At 26.3% G+C, this 20,520-nt stretch overlaps 1 protein-coding gene across 3 annotated transcripts in view; it reads right to left on the reverse strand.

Moving 5' to 3' along the window:
* The window catches only part of LOC145189807 (signal transducer and activator of transcription 5B-like), a 45,137-nt gene extending 39,807 nt beyond the window's left edge, over positions 1–5,330 (reverse strand). The window contains exons 1-5 of one of the 3 annotated variants that reach the window (XM_090091205.1): positions 5,093–5,328; positions 4,861–4,942; positions 4,650–4,703; positions 1,945–2,037; positions 1,703–1,801 (exon numbers count right to left, since the gene is read on the reverse strand). In XM_090091205.1, coding sequence (XP_089947331.1) covers positions 1,703–1,801; positions 1,945–2,037; positions 4,650–4,703; positions 4,861–4,942; positions 5,093–5,217 — 453 coding nt within the window. In that variant the 5' untranslated portion in view covers positions 5,218–5,328. Of the gene's footprint in view, positions 1–1,702; positions 1,802–1,944; positions 2,038–4,649; positions 4,704–4,860; positions 4,943–5,092 lie in introns of all 3 variants that reach the window. The other 2 variants (XM_090091204.1, XM_090091206.1) reach the window with 2 other exon arrangements.
* Positions 5,331–20,520: the final 15,190 nt, after the last annotated feature.

A 20,520-nucleotide genomic window follows, 5' to 3' on the forward strand; every position in this document is an offset into this window, starting at 1 on the left:
ATATTGACAAAATAATATAAGTTGTCCAATAAGCTTGAATTATGTTATAGTAAAAACAATAAAAAAATATCACTTGTTTTGAATATAAAAGAATAAAACCCAAAATTTATAAACTTTAGTTTTGAAATTCGTAAAATTTAATTTTGAAAAGGATTTCGAACAAATTGTTTACTTATAAATATTCAGTAGGGAAGAACCTTTTGCCTGTAGCTCTTTTTTTTTTGTAAAATTCCATTAAGTCAACTTGTTTCATGCTCCAACAGTAGTTTGACATCATGTGTTTTTCCAAACGTCTTTGATTACGATCATCCATTTTCTTAAGATCTTGGTGGAACTGAGAGTTTTATACGACAGCCACAAACGAGAACCAAGCTGTTTTCTCCTTGCTATTGATTTTTTTAACAAGTTCTTTATCACTCTTAAAATAGAGAGTTTATGGGTAATAAAAAACTCCTGCTCTTTTTCCTCTATTAAAATACCTGGCAACGCCCTTTGTTTTCATTTCTTCAGGCGGCGGGAGACTAAAATACCAACTTCAGTATGGCTTTCGCCGTTAGTTGGGAGACAGAAGCCTTTGGAGGCGGTCTCCAAATCAACTTGCCTCCAAAATATCTTCAGAAGGCGGTCGCCAGTGGCTTCCACCTCCAAAAAAAGTCATCCTTTTTGCAGTAAGTTACTTTGCTGCCTAGAGGCGTTTTCAACTCTTGTTTTACCCGTAGAAACACGCAAGTTCGCGCAAATTTGACAAATGGCCATGCGATTCCGGGAAAATTATTAAAGGGCTTAAAGTTGAAGATCGTGTTTACAACCATGTTGAAACACAGCATTTTAAAAAAGTGCATTGTGTCATTAAAAAGACAAAAAACGTGTTTAATAAAGATGGCAGCTTTCTTTTATATGGAACACTTTTATGTGAAAAGACAAGTTTTTTGTGTTAACAGAATATACTGTTAGTCAGCAGTATTCGTGTGTTTCTATGTATATAAATCTTTATAACAGAACCTGTTAAATTTCTAGTTAATTTATACAGGGTGACCGGAAAGTTCTGTCAGTACTTCACAATCAACTTATTTTTAATGTAATATACATAAACTACTAAAATTACAGTAACAGATCAAGTAACATATGTAGTGCAAGTATACAAAGAATTATTCAAATCGGTCTCCTTTTCGGTCTACTGTCAATGATAGTCAATGACACCATGATTGTATGGCGGCACGAATTGTTTCCATAGGAAATTTTTCCTATGATGGGTGAGTGGCCTACGTCCTCTCCCTACCTGAATCCACTTGATTTTTGCGTGTGGGGTATTTTGGAGTCCAAGGTCAATGCTAAACAACATCACAACTTGGCCTCCATGAAACGAATGATGATCCGCGATTGGGAAAAATTTCTTATGGAAACAATTCGTGCCGCCATACAATCATGGCGTCATCGACTATCATTGACAGTAGACCGAAAAGGAGACCGATTTGAAAAATTTTTGGTATACTTACACTAATATGTTACTCGATCTGTTACTTTAATTTTAGTAGTTTATGTATATTACATTAAAAATAAGTTGATTGTGAAGTACTGACAGAACTTTCCGGTCACCCTGCAATAATTAAAAAAAAACAGTTTGTTTTATTTTGTTACATGATGACAAACTTGATGTCAAGAGGAAAAAACATATTACAAGAGATTAAAAATTATTCCTTACATTAACACTGCATTCAAGTTTAATGAGAAATTGATCAGGATTTTCTATAACCAAAACTGAAACTTTTCCAGCTGCTGCAAGCTGACTCACTGACGAATTCTAAAAAAAAGATAGATTAAACAAAACTAGTGAAGTAATTAAAAAGCTCACAAGTTTAAATAAGTTGTTTTAACCTTTAACAAACACAATTTTAAATAGAAGTAGATGATTTAATATGAAATAAAAATGAAGAAGAGACTTACAATCCTTCTCTCGTCTTCAAGTAGTTTATTTTCTTGATTTAATAAAAACTGGATTGTCTTCACAAAAAAAGTTGGTTGTCCTTGAAAAGCAGTCTAGAAAAATGTAGATCTAAGGTCTAAACTAAATATATTTACACATTTATTTTTAATTTTTTAAGTTTAAGAAACTAAAAATACTTAAATCCAAAGTTGCTATTTCTAATTAGTTGCTGACACTTTATAAAAACGAGACTGGCAAAAAATTACAATTATTCACAAGGTCACTACTCCATATTGTAGTAACAATCAAAGTGAAAACTCTTTATAATGTACTTTGCACCATAAAATGTACTTTGCACCATAAAATGTACTTTGCACCATAAAATGTACTTTGCACCATATAATGTACTTTGCACCATAAAATGTACTTTGCACCATATAATGTACTTTGCACCATATAATGTACTTTGCACCATATAATGTACTTTGCACCATATAATGTACTTTGCACCATAAAATAGACTAAACCATCAATTAAATAAAACAAAAGTGTTTTAAATATAGTGATAATTACCGCATATTCTTGATGTGAAATAAATACTTCTGTCCTGTGAACGTAGGATGTTGATCTTTGTTTTAATGTAAGGTAACATAACACTTAACAGGTAACACTTAACAGGTGACACTTAACAGGTAACACTTAACAGGTGACACTTAACAGGTGACACTTAACAGGTAACACTTAATAGGTAACACTTAACAGGTAACACTTAACAAGTAACATGTTTTTACTTACATAGCAAAGAATAAAAGAGCTAATACCACAAATACTAGAAATCTATTGAAGTTTGGAAAGGAGGTAATGACTTTTTTTGGGTGGGGGGGGGGGGTAAGGGGGGGCAAATTAAAATGGGATATCCAAGTTTCTTTTCTTTTACTAAGACAAAAAAGTCACTTTAATCCTTGTTTTTTGAACCTTGGTACAGTTTTTACCAAATCTTAAAGAAGTTCAAAAATGAATTTTGAAAAGTTTTAATGTTCAAATCAAATTATGGTTGACTCTAGAAAGTTTGAAGCTTCTAAACTTTGATTAAAAAGCCTAAAAATTGACCATGAAGTTACATAACCATAGTACAAGTTTGAAAAATGTTTGACACGATTATGAGTGAAACTTACAAAAGAGTAGCATTAAATGTTATGACTTTTTTTAACGACTAGACAAACTGACTTTTAAATTTCAAATGAAGGCAAAAAATACTATTATGGTACAACGGGATTTGTAGCTAGTCTATGTTGCCATGTGCACATGGGAACTAATAATAATTTAAAACTTTTATTAAGAATATACAATAAAACATAATACAATTAGTTTATACATAAATTCAAAAAATCACTATCGAAAACTTAGTAATATATACAGAATATGACAAATTTTTCGATAAAAAACAAATGTATTTTCAAAAATTTAATTTGACAAAAAATAAGTTAATATCATATACAAGATTGTATAACATTTTTATTAATTACATTTACTATGAAATTTTGAATGCAATGAATAAAATGACATACCTAAATTTAAATAAAGCTTCAGTTATAAACTTTAAAATTTCAGTTATAGTTAAAATTTTAAAATGAATATTACTATGAAAAGTATTATAATAGAAGATATGCACAAACATATTATAACTGCTTCTAATTGCTATGTGATAATGATTTCTTGCTTAAAAATGATAAAAATAAAACAATTCTTAACCCCTTTTTTAAATTTAAAATATGGCTGTTCATTTTATCATATCAAAATCAAAAATTAGTGATAGGAATCAGTAAACTAATATATCTGGTTTTATTTAAGTCATAAACCTTCAAATAAAGAACTAAAAAGGTTCAAAATCTATGAGAAACATTCAACTAATGTTCTATAAAAACTATAAGTGATCATAAAATTGATATGGAATATTTATTTTTTCATGCCAATAAAATATAAATATATACAAATTTTGCATTAAAAAATAGAACTTTAAAATTTCCTTTTAAAATATGCTTTTAAATTTTCATACCAATATAGTTATAGGTATTTAGGTACATAAGCTTTATAGCCAAGTTTAAGGCTAAAAATTTAAAAGATCAATATCTCACTATCTAACACTCAAAACCAAGAGCAACACCATAAGAACAACCCCAGGGCTAGTGCCATTAATGCCAAAGCCAAACTATGACCACCAAACATTGTTTTGAGATCATGGGTGTGGTCTTGAGGACAATATTTTGTGTTTATATTGTTATCCATGCATCTTAAATTTTCAATTTAATATGATTTCTTACTCTAAAATACTGCAACCTTCAGCCAAAAAGAGTAAAAATTTTTCAGTTTTATTCAAATATCCAAGTTTCTTTTAACATTTGGAGTAAAAGTAGTGGGGGTAGAAATGGCATGAGATAATTTATAACTAGTCAGATGTCCTGAACAGCTCAGGAACGAGGTTTGTAATTTTTAGGGGTATATATTTCTAAAAATTTCATTTAAAATTAATGAGTTTTGCAATACATTATATAATTTTTTTTTCTTTTTTGATTAGCTTGACATGGAGGTGCCTTCAACCTTGAATTCAAATGGTGTATAAGAAGATTAATTGCAAACAATAAAAAAGAAATAAAAATTCCAGGCTAACATAAAATCTAAATTAAGATTGCTAAGTTTTGTCCTAAATAAAAAAATAAAAACTTACATCAAATTTTTCCTTGTAATCTAAGAACCTCATCTGTGTTATTATATCTTTAGTCTAGAATATAAACAAACACAGCCTAGTATATAAATAAATTAGGCAAAGGATGTAAATGCAAGATCAACCATTTAAAAAGCTAAGAGTAATAAATGATCAAGATGAGTTTTTATACAAAAAGTATTGCATTTTATAAAACAAAATATTTAAAGTAAACCTGAGAGTGAGTTGAAATTTTTGAAGAGAGTTGATTTAGCAACTCAGTTGCTAGTGGGATATTATCATCACTGTTAAACTCCCTGAAAATGATTGACTATGATGACAAACATCTCTTTGTATAGATATATTATCTACCAATTCATTATGTTTTGATAACACTTATTTTAAGAAAAAAAGCAACTTAAGTTTAATATACTTAAACTTTAAACTTGTAAAAGACAAATTATTACCAGTTCTGTCCCTCAAACCAGTCAGCAAATATTGCTCGAATTTCAATATGTATATGATGTTGTTGGTACAATTCTGCAATTTCGACTCGACATTTTGACACGCTGAGCTGATTACAGATACTCATTTTTATAAAAAACTACCTATATAATACTTGTATATTTTGTTCAAGATATTTAAAAAAAGAAAAAAATACATTCTATTTACAAAGTCTTTTTCAAAAATCATTTCATAACTCGCAAAGAATTTATTTTGAAAGATTAAACAACTTTTCCCAAACAGAAAGAAACTTTAGTTTTTCAAGTCATATGGTATTTCTAAAAAGAGACCTTTGAATAGAAAGCACGCGCTTTCTTAGAACTGCGCCTTTCTAAGAATTTCGCAGCTTTATATATTAAGGCTCAAGTGATTTGTTATACTTTCACTTTTAAAAATTGTAGTATATACGTAATTCGATTTCCTTTTTCGGCATCAAATTACACAATTTTTTAGAAGTTTAGAAAAGTATTTACAGACTCGCTTAAAATTATTACTCTAGTTTATTCTATTTTGATGGTCTATAATTTTGCTCGGTATATTTTTATAATCCTAAAGGAAATGTTTTCTATAGGTTCTTGTATATAATATTGTTTGTTACTTAAGTACTAAATGACGTATTCAATAAGTTTCCTCTTAATACCGGATTTTTTAATAGATGACTTTTTGCATGAGGCCATCAAGTCTTGTACCTAGGCCCATATAGTTTGCTTGTAGCTTGGGCCGTGTGTGTTTCTCTGATAAATAATTTGTTTGATCACGAGGTAAATTGTTTAATTACAATTGGTGTAGAGCGTTTTTTTCTTTTTAGCTTTTAAAAATACGGTGGAGTATGTACACGGTCGTTTAGACTTTAGAAATAAATGGAAAGTTATTATACGCAAGCGCAGTAGAGTTAAAAATAATTTAAAATTTTAAAAATGGCTACGGATGCAAAACTTATCATTAACAACGAGTAACTTGTTTAATTTTAGATAATTAAATACGTTTTTAACTAGTTTTTTCATGAAATTATTTTGAAAATAACTTGCAGCTGTACGAAAAAATTTTTCAAATAAAATACAAGACCTCTGAATGTGAATAATATCTACTTTCAGCTAAAGCAACTTTAGTGTTTTTGTTTACAATTTTTAAACCTTTTTAAAAATATTTTTGAGCGTAGAAATTTTTTAATTTAAGTTTATTCAGCAAGATGAACCTTTTATCTTTTTTGCATTTTTTGCTTATACGAGGATTCAATTTTTTTTGCAGGGTTAAAAGAAAATTTTAATCATTAAACTTTTGTAACCTTTTGCTATGGTACTCTTTTCCGATGTGACTATATATATATATATATATATATATATATATATATATATATATATATATATATATATATATATATATATATATATATATATATATATATATATATATATATATATATATATATATATATATATATATATATATATATATATATATATATATATATATATATATATATATATATATATATATATATATATATATATATATATATATATATATATATATATATATATATATATATATATATATATATATATATATATATATATATATATATATATATATATATATATATATATATATATATATATATATATATATATATATATATATATATATATATATATATATATATATATATATATATATATATATATATATATATATATATATATATATATATATATATATATATATATATATATATATATATATATATATATATATATATATATATATATATATATATATATATATATATATATATATATATATATATATATATATATATATATATATATATATATATATATATATATATATATATATATATATATATATATATATATATATATATATATATATATATATATATATATATATATATATATATAGTATAAACACTTATCTATTTTTTTTTAAACCTTCTGAAGGAGTTGAACAGACTGTCAAAGAACAAAAAAACTAGATAAATGTTTGACTCTTTTATTACTGCTCTCTTCTTTAAGAATATTGAGCACTCTCTTTGTAAAATACACTAACAATGTTAGTGCATTCGACAAATTGAGTGCTCAATATTCTTAAAGAGGAGAGCATAATATTGTTATATGTTAGTAACATAATATTGTATAATATTTTATAACATAATATAGTTATATGTAATAACATAATAAATATGTGTATATATATATATATATATATATATATATATATATATATATATATATATATATATATATATATATATATATATATATTCATAATTTATATACATAAAAAATATATATATTATGTATATATACATAATTTATATACATAAAATATATATATATATATATATATACATATATATATATATATATATATATATATATATATATATATATATATATATATATATATATATATATATATTAGGGCCCTGCAAATTGACATTTTTTGTTTTGTTAAGCTTTTTTTTTTCCAAAAAGATAAAAATATTTCTTTGAACAAATTCTTTTTGCCCAGATTATATTTTCGACGTTGTTTAAAAGTGATATTCGAACTGTTTTCATTTACTCTTACTCCACCCGGGATAAAAAACCCATTTCAATTACATTTCAGCTTTAGAAATATAAAAAAACAGCAACATTTGCAAAATAAAATATGATTCAAAAAAACTTGAATCTTTTTTTTTTTCGACTCGAATCAAAGCGACACTTGATTTGCAAATCGAATCGAAGCAATTCGCAAGGTCCTAATATACAATACTGCTCAAAAGTTTAGCACACATAAGATTTAAGTTTCATTTTTCTTCTTTTAATTGAACTTTTAGGCGGTAAACTTCTTATGCCTTTTCAATTTTTTTTATTTACAGTTAATTAAAACATACTTTATATAGAAAAAAAAATTGAAAAAAAATTACGTTAATTTTACCATCTATTTTTAACTTAAACAATGACCGCTAATTAAAGCGGTGTAAAAAAGCTGCTCATAAGTTTAGCACACTTGCACTTCTATTGTCTTTTAACTGCCGCTCTTTACTTTTTGATGTCAAAATTTTATTAAAAAGTAAATTTAACTATCCATTTTTACATAAACAAAACTGAACTAAAGTTTCAAAGATATACATAGTATGTATTACCTCATTTGAAATAAACTTGGTATTTTTCGCTTAAATTTTGTCCATAATGTGACCAATAAGATGGGAAAAAAATCAATTAGCTCTGAAATAAAACAGCGTATTGTAGGACTACACCTTGGTGGTTTCAACAGCTCTGAAATTGCTCGAACTCTTAAGTCTGTATCTCATTCATGTGTACTCAGAACAATTCAGAAATTTGAAAAAACTGGTACTACTGCAGACAAAAACCGATCTGGACGACCAAGAATCACAAGCATCACCGATGATAACAGTATCTATAGAATTGCAAGAAAAAACCCTAAATACTCAGCCAAAGAGATTGCACAAGAAGTGAACTTGGCTCTAAAAAATCATATCTCAAGACAAACTGTAAATAGAAGATTAATTGATCGAAAACGTTGTTGCTACGTTGCTGCTAAAAAACCATTGCTTAAACCAATTGATCGGTTAAAACGTATCAAATTTTGTAGAGCTATTTTGAAAATGACTAATTATGAACTAAGAAGAATAATATTCAGTGACGAATCCAACTTTACAGTTATTAACCGAAAGAACAGAGTGATTATCCGAAGACACTATAATGAGATGTTTCGTAGTCGCTTCATTGTGCCGCGACTACAAGGTGTTGGAGGTTCGGTAGGCATATGGGGTTGCATCACTTATGACGGCCCAGGTCTCTGCTACTTATACAATGGTCGTATGGATCAACATAAATATATCGAAACGCTTGAAAATCATTTAATCCCGACTAGAGACATCTTTTTTAGCAATGAGTCAGAGTGGCAATTTCAACAAGATAACGCTCCTTGTCACAAGGCAAAAACGGTGACTATTTGGTTTCAAGAAAACAGCATTAAGGTACTTCAGTGGCCAGCTAGATCACCTGACCTTAATCCAATCGAAAATGTATGGACTGTACTGGACCGCAAACTCACTAAAGCTCCCGTAACATCAGCTGAACATCTTAGGGAAAGTTTGAAAGAGTCGTTCGACAGCTTATCAACTGATTATTGCCGAAAACTTTTTGATTCAATTAAAAGAAGATGTGAACTATGCATAAAGAACAAAGGTGGACATATCCCTTATTGATCTTGCTATTAAAGCAAACTTAAATCCAGGTGTGCTAAACTTATGAGCAGCTTTTTTTTTAACTTTTTTTTAAATATTAACTTTGATTAAAGATATTTAGTGATAGACATTTGTTTTTTTTTAGTTTTTTTTTCTCTTAATGTAATTAAAAAAGTCAAATAATTATTTTTTGTTTTTTAAAAAACCTTGAATTTCTTATTTTTTACTTTTATTTCATTTTTAAAGAAAAAAAACGCAACTTAAATCTAATGTGTGCTAAATTTTTGAGCAGTATTGTATATATACATATACATACATCATATATTTATGTACACTCTTATGTATGATCAAAATTTTGAATGTTATTATTCCAGGCTTTCGATTTAGTCAATAACGTCTAATAAATCAACTGTATTGCCTGCATTAAAGTAATATCATTGGTTGTTTTTGATTTTATCGATTAAATGCTTTAATTTTGATTCTATCGATTGAATCATCAGTCTGGTTTTGTACATATTGATTCAAAATTAATAAACTATGATAAAAATTGATTCAAAACAAACAAATATTATAGTATACTTTTTTTTAGTATTCTAACCATATTCGCATCTTGAAGAGGAAACTTACCTGTTGTAAAGAAGGGAAAGTAAACTAAAGCAGAAAGACTTTTTCTTGGAACTCGATATAAATATTTTTTGTATTTGTTGTTTAAATTTTTTTATTTTTAAATGTTTTTTTGCTTGAGACTGTTAAAATTAATATGAATATATTTAGAATATTTTTTACATAAAGATTGAAGGAATGAAAAATGTATTTAATGCATAAAAGATATTTATATTTTCATTTGAATTGTATTTTGATCTTTTATTTTGTTTTGATTGATATTTATTTGATGCATAAAATAAATTTATATTTTTTAAATTATACCAATGTTGCTTTTTCTTCAGTTTGTCTCTATTGCAATATTACAAATATTACAAACTTTATAGCTTTATATCGAAAAATTAAATAGTTTATCAAAGTTATGCTTTAAGTTCAAAACTTGTTTGTGTTTTTATTTAGATATAATATGAAAATTGACATTTTGAAGGAAAATGCGAGTAAAATTTAGAAATGTGACCTTTAAAAGTTAGAATGAATAAATTTATTTAATGTGTTAAAAAGATATTAATTAAATATATATATCAACTTAGTTTCTCCGCGCAGTGGCCTTGCTTGTCAAGGTTCGTGTTTCGAAGTTAATGAGTTGAGAGGGGGTTGTACCACGAATAAGAACAAAAAATAAAAAACACAAAAAAGAGTAGCCTCCTCGACTGTAGTAACCCCCTCGGCCTTGGGGAGGTGAACAATGTAATATATATATATATATATATATATATATATATATATATATATATATATATATATATATATATATATATATATATATATATATATATATATATATTTGAGGCAGTGGCGTTATTCTTCACAAAAATATTAATTAACAAATTATATTCAGATTATAATAATGTAAACTGAGGTCTAGCTTTATTTGTATCTTTGTAACATTTATAACAATTAGAAAGAGCGCTCCGGTAGGAGCAGGTAAAATCCTTACTTTTTTAAATTCTGTAACCGTTTGCATAGCACTACATTGGTTAAGGTATTTTACCTAAACATGCACTGATTTTAAATTATCATTTTTGGATTCTTTCTTGTTTCGGAACCTTAAATGTTCAAACCTTTTTTGAGTGGCGCTCAAAAAATGTCTTTGGCCCACATCATGACGACTTGACCCTGGTTAATGTCACCCAGTGTAGTGCAAATGACAACTGTAAATATCTGAAAGTTATAGGGTAGTTTGATTGTTCTAATGATAGAAATAAGATTTTGCAATATCCGCATAAATTTTGATGTGTTAAATTAGTATAAAATTGATTTTTTATTTATTTATGCCTAGAAACTAAATGATGGAAGCAGAAAGCGTGTTAGAATAGGTTTGACAAAGGGCAGTTGATGTTTTTCTTGAAAGCACATTGTTTATTGTACAATAACATTTTTTACACATTTTTGGAGGATGGACAAATTCCAAATCTGTCATTTCAACATGAAACAGCTTCTCTAATTTTACTTTAAGAATTTCTCCTATAAAATAATGCTTTTTACCAAGTAACTGTCCACAAACTCTGCAAAGGAGGTTAATATTTTTGTTGTGAAGTTCCATTTTATCTAATATTAGACTATTTAAAAAATGGTATATATATACAATTATATTATTTTTTTTCTTTTTACAAATCCTAGTAATTCATATTTATCAACCAATTCCTATATATTTATACTCTTTTCGAAATCTCTTTCTCTATTTCTCTTTATAAATATATATATATATATATATATATATATATATATATATATATATATATATATATATATATATATATATATATATATATATATATATATATATATATATATATATATATATATATATATATATAGTCACATCGAAAAAGAGTACCATAGCAACAGATTACAAAAAGTTAACGATTAAGATTTTATTTTAACCCTGCAAAAAAAATTGAATCCTCATATAAGCAAAAAATGCAAAAAAGATAAAAGGCTCATCTTGCTGAATAAATAAAAATTTAAAAATTTCTACGCTCAAAATTTTTTTAAAAAAGGTTTAAAGATTATAAACAAAAACAGTAAAAGTAGCTTTAGCTGAAAGTAGATTTTATTCACATTCAGAGGTTTTGTATTTTATTTAAAACATTTCTTAGTACAGGTGAAAGTTATTATCACAATAATTTCATTTAAAAAATAGTTAAAAACCTATTTAATTATCTAAAATTAAACAAGTTACTCGTTGTCAATGATAAGTTTTGCATCCGTAGCCATTTTTAAAATTTTAAATTATTTTTAACTCTACTGCGCATGCGTATAATAACTTTCCTCTTACAAACGACCGTGTGTAGAATGCAATTAAATAGAATAATAGTTTTCACGCGTGAGTGATTTCAAAAAAGAAATAAGCTTTGGAAGTTTATAGTGGAATAAAAATAGAACAACACGATTGATTTTGAATTATTATAGGATATATCTATATGTAACATACAATATTATATATCAATCTTGCGTGTCCCAACAGTATTCTTTATACTCATGTAGTTTAAGGCCAGTCTCCGTAAATTTCGGGTTTGTTTCGTTAATCTAAGGGTGACGTAAAATTGTGCCGTTCAGATCTCGCGGGATTTTTCTAAATGTTTATAATAAAGCGGTGATTAAAAAGAGTCCGACAAGAAAGTTTTCTAATTTTTTGAGTAAATATCATGAGTTCATAACATGTTATGAATTAGTATATAATATAATGATTTATAACAAACCAATTTATTTATTATTTAAATCTTGAGTACTTATTATTTGCAATAGATTTTTTAAATTGGATGTAAATTGTGTTAGTGTATTTTACTAAATTAGTGCTCAACGTTCAAAACAGAACATAGAAAGTAGAAAGACTTCTTGACGATTCTGAAATAAGAGAAACTGGCAGCGTATATATATGTATATATATATATATATATATATATATATATATATATATATATATATATATATATATATATATATATATATATATATATATATATATATATATATATATATATATATATATATATATATATATATATATATATATATATATATATATATATATATATATGTTTCCACGATGGAAGAGATAAATTTCGTGTTTAAAAATTTCTTTTTTCAAAAGACTTTTTTTCCTTAATTGTAGTTTAAACACCTTAAAATTATTGTTAAAATAAATTTTGAGTAGAAAATATTTGAACCGAGTAGATAAATTTGATGAATGTCAGCATCTGTATTTTCTTTTTATTATTCGAAAAAGTGAGTAAAATTTGAGGGGGAGTTATTGCAATATTTTAAACAAAACATATCCATATTCTTGTTTAGAAAGAATCTTTGAGATAACATATATGTCTTGAGTAAAAAAACTTTTACTCTTTAAAATAATTTAAGTGTTTTTTGTCACATACACATCTGCAAAAACTAGGTTGCGTCACTGAACTAAAAGCTAAAAAAGTTTAATTATCACAATGAAATTAGGCTTTAAGGCGAAGTTTTTTTAGAAATTATATATTTTAATGTATTTTCATCATAACTAAAAAAAAATTGGTCAAAAAACATTATATTAACTTATAGTAATAGTTTAAAAGCTGTTGTGTCACTGAACCCATCAACGGGATTATTAGAGTTTTATAAAATTGCGCGGTTAGGAAGTCAAGATATCATCCAAATGTTCAGATTTCGTTGTAGGTTTTCGAATTCGAATAAATTTTTGAATTTTAGTATTGTGAAGGGCTATTAGTAAATATTAGTAAACTATTGGATTTATGTTAACATTTTCTTATAAAGTTGTAAATTTTTAAGAAATGGAATCAAAATTAGAAGTAAAAAAAAAACGTTATGCAGAATACCAAGCTAATTATGTTTCTCGGAATGCTGATAAAAAGAAAGAAATGTCCAGAGTAAGATCTAAGAGATATCGATAAAAATTGAAAGCCGATCCTAATAAAAAAGCAGCTTATGCTGCTAAAGCAAAATTAAGAGTTTTAAAAAGTCGCGCTCTAAAAAGAAAATTTTTAAATGAATCTCAAAGACCAAGCTCATCTTTTAAAAACGTTCAACAAAGAGGAAAAGCATTGAAAAAAGTTTTAAAAGCACTACCAACTTCAAAGGAGAAACAATCTGAAATTCTTTCTATTCTTTCAATTAGCTCTGCTTGTAAAGATAATTTGGGTCTACCTCCAGCATGTTCAAAGCTGTAATGTCTTTCTGAAAGCGATGTTTTAGCAGTTGTAAACTTTTATAATGAAGATGAAGTTTCACAAATATCACCAAACAAAAAAGATGTCACTCGAATTCAATTATCTGACGGAAAAGCAAACAATATTCAGATGCGTCATTTATATTATACGCTAAAAGAAGCTTTCGAATTATTCAAGGAAAAGCATCAGCACATAAAAATTGAACTCAGCATATTTTGCGACCTTCGTACACGCAATGTGAAATCAGTTACAAAATTTCCGCATAATGTTTGTGTTTGTAGTTTGCATGAAAATATGCGATTTGTCTTAAATGCATTAACAAAATCAATTCAAGCGTCTTCAATCAAAGTTGGATCTGAAATGATAAATAACTTTGTTTGTGAACCGTACACATACGATTGCGCCTATGACAAATGCATTGCATGCAAAGTTATGAAGCAGTTTGATAAACACTTGCAAACTCTTAATACACTTGGTTTCGAAGTATCCTGGGACGAGTGGAGAAAGCCTAAAACTAAAACATATGCAAACATTGAAAAAGTTTCAAAAAAGTCTACTGTAACAGAACTCATCCAACACATATCAGCGATGCGTGATAAGTTCGTTAAACACGCATTTGTAAAAAAAAAACAATCAACAATTTTTAAGAAACTGAAGGAGGTTTCGATGAGTGTTAATAAGAAACTGAAGGAGGTTTCGATGAGTGTTAATTCTGAAATTGCGGTAATCCAAGTTGACTGGGCTGAAAACGCGAAGTTTTTCTATCAAAATGAACCACAAGCGGCTCATTTTGGTCAAAATCAAGTTTCTACCATGACCCTTGCAGTCTGGAACATTGAGTTAAAAACATTTGCCATAGTTTCTGATTCAACTGATCATACTAAGTCTTCCGTTATACCGTATATTGACAGAATCCTTCACTTTATTCCTGATCATGTCAGAGAAGTACACATGTTCAGCGGTAATGCCACTTCTCAGTTCAAAAACAAAAGCATTATGGCTGCAATGGTTATGTTTGAAAAATATTTTCATAAAAAGTTCTTCTGGAATTTCTTTGCAGCGATGCACGGGAAAGGAGTGGTTGACGGAATAGGAGCTGCTGTTAAGCGAATCGCAGCCCTGAGAGTTAAATCTAGTCAATAAGAGATCAGGTCAGCAGCAGATTTTGCTTTAGCATTACAAGATTTGCAAATATCTGTAATTCACATGTCAGAAAACGATACAAGACAACAAAAAAATGAACTTGGATTCAGTTCAATTTTAAGTTATTCAAGAAAAATCAAAGATATATCAAAATCACATTACTTTTATGTTCATAATAATAACGTTGTTCCAATGCTGTTTTCACCTGAGTATAAATAAAACTTATTACAAAATGACAAAACTTTTTAAAATGATTTTAATTTCATCTATTTGTTTCGTCACTGAACGTTGCGTCACTGAACTGATAGTTTTTTTTCTGTAAAATAAAACGATATGAAAACTTTGTTGTTTGTGGCTTTTTTTATGACTACATTATTGCCAAATGAATAAATTACAACAAAAAAATCTGATTAGTCCAGCAAGAATTAAAATTTCAGCAAGAACTCCATTTAAAAGTTTGTTTGATAAAAAAACACTTTTTTCCGCGTTGCGTCACTGAACTCATGTTTTAATTTTTGCTATGTAGCAGTGTTATGTTAATACAATTGTGTTTAGTTTATATTATAAAAATTTAATTCAAGATTTATTTAGAGTAACAAAAAATTATTTTTGAGTAATAGAAAAATTTTTATTAAAAAAAATCTCTCCGCATGATGCGGAGAGATTTATATATATATATATATATATATATATATATATATATATATATATATATATATATATATATATATATATATATATATATATATATATATATATATATATATATATATATATATATATATATATATATATATATGGTTAATTCCATACTGAACTATGGAATTAACCATATATATATATATATATATATATATATATATATATATATATATATATATATATATATATATATATATATATATATATATAATATCTAAACAATATCTAGATAATCTAGATAATATCTAAACAAACAAAAAATTAATAAATCAATTGACTGGATGATTATTGTTAAAACAAAATGAATAAAAAATTATGATAAATTAAATAATGATAATCAATACAAATCAAATCCTATTTAACAAAAATTTATTACTAGAATTTAAACTATTTCTCCAATAATATCACAAAGGATGTTTTCAAAACCTATGGCAAAGGTTTTTCCAATTCATTTTGATGTAATAAACATTCGATAATCACCATAATCTTTAAACTTATTCAGCTGCTTTTAATAAATTTATACAAATTACTTGTTAATTCAACTAATGTCCATGCATTTGTTGTCATTGATTTATAATGTATTTTTAATAATAATAATTTTACTACAAAAGAATTTAATAAACCGATTTTTATTTCTTCCAAACAAATCGGTTAAATTCGTTTTGTCAACAGTCTACTAAAGACTACTGCTGATTTTATTGATTTATTCATTTTCAATCTAAATCTTTTTCTTTCTTGCAATATTTTCATTCTTGTTAAATAAACATTTTCTTTTTCTTCATTTTCTCCAGTTTTATTTATCTTTACTATACAAATTAAACATGCTATAAGTCAAATTTCAATGTGTTGAAATTAAGCAGGATCCATCCTCCTTCAGTAAAATAAATCACATTTCTATATAATTATAAAATATGCTTGTAAATAATTTTTTTTAGTTATATAGTAAGCATTGTAAAATAGTAATTGATTTCTTTGACCAGGAAGTTCCAACAACTACATTAAAAAACTAAAAAAATCATGAAAAGTACTCAAAAGAGACTATGCTGTCAAAATATATTTGGCAAAAAACTGTTCTATTCTAAAAACTGCACCTATCTATAATAACATATCTCAAAAATGTATATTTTGTTAACAAAAAAAGTTTGAAATTATTACTTAAATCAAGAGCATTTACTAAATAAAAAAAAATGAACTTATTTCTAAATGCAGACACGAAAATAAGTACCTTTTAAAAAACTATAAAAACAAATGACCAAACTTATTAACCAAATTTAATTAATTCTAAATACTAATTAAAAATAATGAATTTATATACATACATACATACATACATACATACATACATACATACATACATACATACATACATACATACATACATACATACATACATACATACATACATACATACATACATACATACATACATACATACATACATACATACATACATACATACATACATACATATATATATATATATATATATATATATATATATATATATATATATATATATATATATATATATATATGTATATGTATATTTACATGTATAAATAATGACCACACGCTCTATTTTGTTTATTACGAATAACTTCCACCGACAGAAACCATTTTGTTTATGCGGTCATCAAAAAGCCTTTCAAAACAAAATCGCTAAGTATTACCGAGTTCTCGACACTTCAGTGTTCGTTGTCGAAAGAAATAATTAAACGTCGGATTTTCTACCCTACCTTCTGAATCAAAGTATGAAAAAACAATATAATTCAATATCGATGTCTTTTAGCTTGTAGATAACTAGAAAAGTTGTGCTTAACAATTTAAACCGTTATTTTTTGAAACATTCATCTTTAAGTTTAATAACAATAAGCGTCATCCACCATATTTTTGTCAATAATATTTTTTTTCAACTTAGCCCAACTTTTGCTAAGCATTATTTAGCTTAGACTACAAATTTTCAAAAACAGCTTTTTTTAAAAAGGAGTTATAGAAGGTAGGACGAACTACCATAAAAATTTGGACTGGCCTTAAATCACCTGAGTAATTAATAAACTAAACGGCTATTTTCATAGCCACATATCTCTTTAAAAACATGGCATAAACAATTATTATTTTGACCTATACTTTTTAATTATAACAAATAACTATAATAAATTACTAATCAAAAATAAATCTACACATAACACATAAAGTACCAAAACAATGACAATATTAAAAAAACATAATAACATTAAAAAAGTTATATAAAAAGGACATAGTTCTGAAATAAAAAATAAAAAGACAAACTGAAAAAGCTACTTTGAAAATTTTCTGCTATTGTTTTTATAATTATTCTAATGATATTTTTTGTCTCCGTGAACGAGAACGCAAAAAAAGTAAGTTTATTAAAAAGTAAGTTTATTTTAGACCGCTTAACTCACGGCGATCTTTCGTTTATGGATTTTCCTAATATCCGTGGATCTGGAAATTACGAAATAGTGAAACAACTCCATGTAACCTATTTAAAATGTTTTATACAATGCGAATTCACCTTACTTTGTAAACAAAAACTTGTGCGTTATACAGTCAGAACGTTGTTCTTTTGTTTTCAAAAAAAAAAAATGTTTTTTTGACGAAACCATGCAAATAAAATTCACTTTTAAGATTATCGACGTTCGGGGGCAGATTACCGACGTTCGGGGGCATTTGAAAATACACACGAAGGAACAAAGGAATTTTGATTTTTTTTTTGACAATTAGGAAATATAAGACCTGTTTTATTAAGAAAAGTAGAAAGAGAAAGGTTTGTTATTTTTATTATGTAGAATTTACTATTTAAAAAATCACTCTTTTTTTAGAACTTTTAGCCGAATACGTCACGAGATTCCAGGTCTGCAAAATTATTTAACTTTAAAGAAATAATTGCGTGTCTGTATTTTGTTCAAATAAATAGACATAATTTCTTTCTGTATTTTGTTTCGTTATAAAAAACTTAGTGTTTTTACTGTGGACCAGTACCTAAGTTTTCAATATATATAACTTTAGAAGATTCTGGAGATATTTATTTTCTTTTTTAAACAAAGGAATTATTAAATATTATTCTCAACTGGAGAATGCTGTTAGTTATGTTATTAATAATGAAACAAATTCTAAGCGAGCAAGTTATATTAGGCATCAAGTCACCAAAACCAATTGAACGACAAAATTATGGATTAGTTCTCAAAGTTTTTTGTGATGAAACAGTTGCAGCATTACGTGTAAAAATTCCTGAAGCTAAAGATACTGCACTTTTTATTGGAACAGTTGTTAAGTGATGACTTATTGTCAACAGTAAAGCAAAAGGTCTATATATTAGATTAAATGATATTCGAAGAAAGCCTATTACTTCAGTCAATGATTAGCAAATAGATTTCTTAGAGAACTATATTTCTTATTTTGCTGAAAATTTGAAATGTGTAAATTCAAAATTAAGAGAGAAAAAGTTAACAATGGATACTGTGAGTGCTTTGCAAAAAACTTTTAAAAGATTAGCAAGCTGTGCCAAGTATTTGTTGAATTGCGGTGTATCTTATATATTGCTAGGACAAATGCAATCAGATGCACTAGAAAAACAGTTTAGGAAATATCAGCAAGGGTCAGGTGGCACATATCTGATAACTGTGCAAAAATGTTATTCAAAAATTTAGAATCGACAAAACTTGTAATTTGATAGACGAACAAGCAGATTTTACAATATTTCCTCCTGCTCACCACCATTGTGATAACTGTGAACTTGATGTGTAGTTTAATATGTCAATATGTGAAAATTTTGAGGCTCAGTTGCCAAATGAATGCAAAAAAGGGCTTTTATATATTTCAGGTTTTATTGCTTACAAACTTCCGGAATTACATTCAATTTTAGAAGAAACAGACACCTTTGATATGTTTCAAGAAAATGGAACTTTGATTAATTCTTCGAACAGGGGAAGACTAAGAGAACCTTCTGACAATTTAGTCTACTTTGTTATTTATTGTTTTTTTATATTTGAAGTGACACTTGTGAATAAAGTTTCACCATTGTTGTGCAAGAGAGGATTAATTGACATTTTTATTAACTGCAATAGTAAATTTCAATTGCTTGTTCGAAGTGTTAAAAAAGTTTGCTGCATTTTAGCAAACATTTCTTTAAACAATTATTGTAAAAAACACTCTGAAGATTTTGGGAAGGAATGTTTAATAAAACAAGTAAAACTTTCAACTTCAAAATAAAATACTTTGAGTTAAAAAAAGTTAAAATAATTTTAATAAAATAAAGTTAGCATATTTGTTTGTTTTTATCAAAAAGTTTATTATTTGTATTACAAGTGCTAAACAGCTACAATAAACATATAGTTATAAAAATGAGATTTAGTCATTTTTAGCTAAACTCTTTAAATTTTTATTGTAATTAACTTATTTATAAACGTAAAAAAAATTTCTACAATATTTGCTTCCGAAATTTAATCAAAATGTTTTGTTCTAATAAAGCTCTTTA

Source organism: Hydra viridissima, unplaced genomic scaffold, assembly GCF_058129835.1.
Source record: "Hydra viridissima isolate aposymbiotic clone 2 unplaced genomic scaffold, HvirCarnegie_v1 scaffold_6, whole genome shotgun sequence".
In the NCBI taxonomy this organism is placed as follows: Eukaryota; Metazoa; Cnidaria; class Hydrozoa; order Anthoathecata; family Hydridae; genus Hydra; species Hydra viridissima.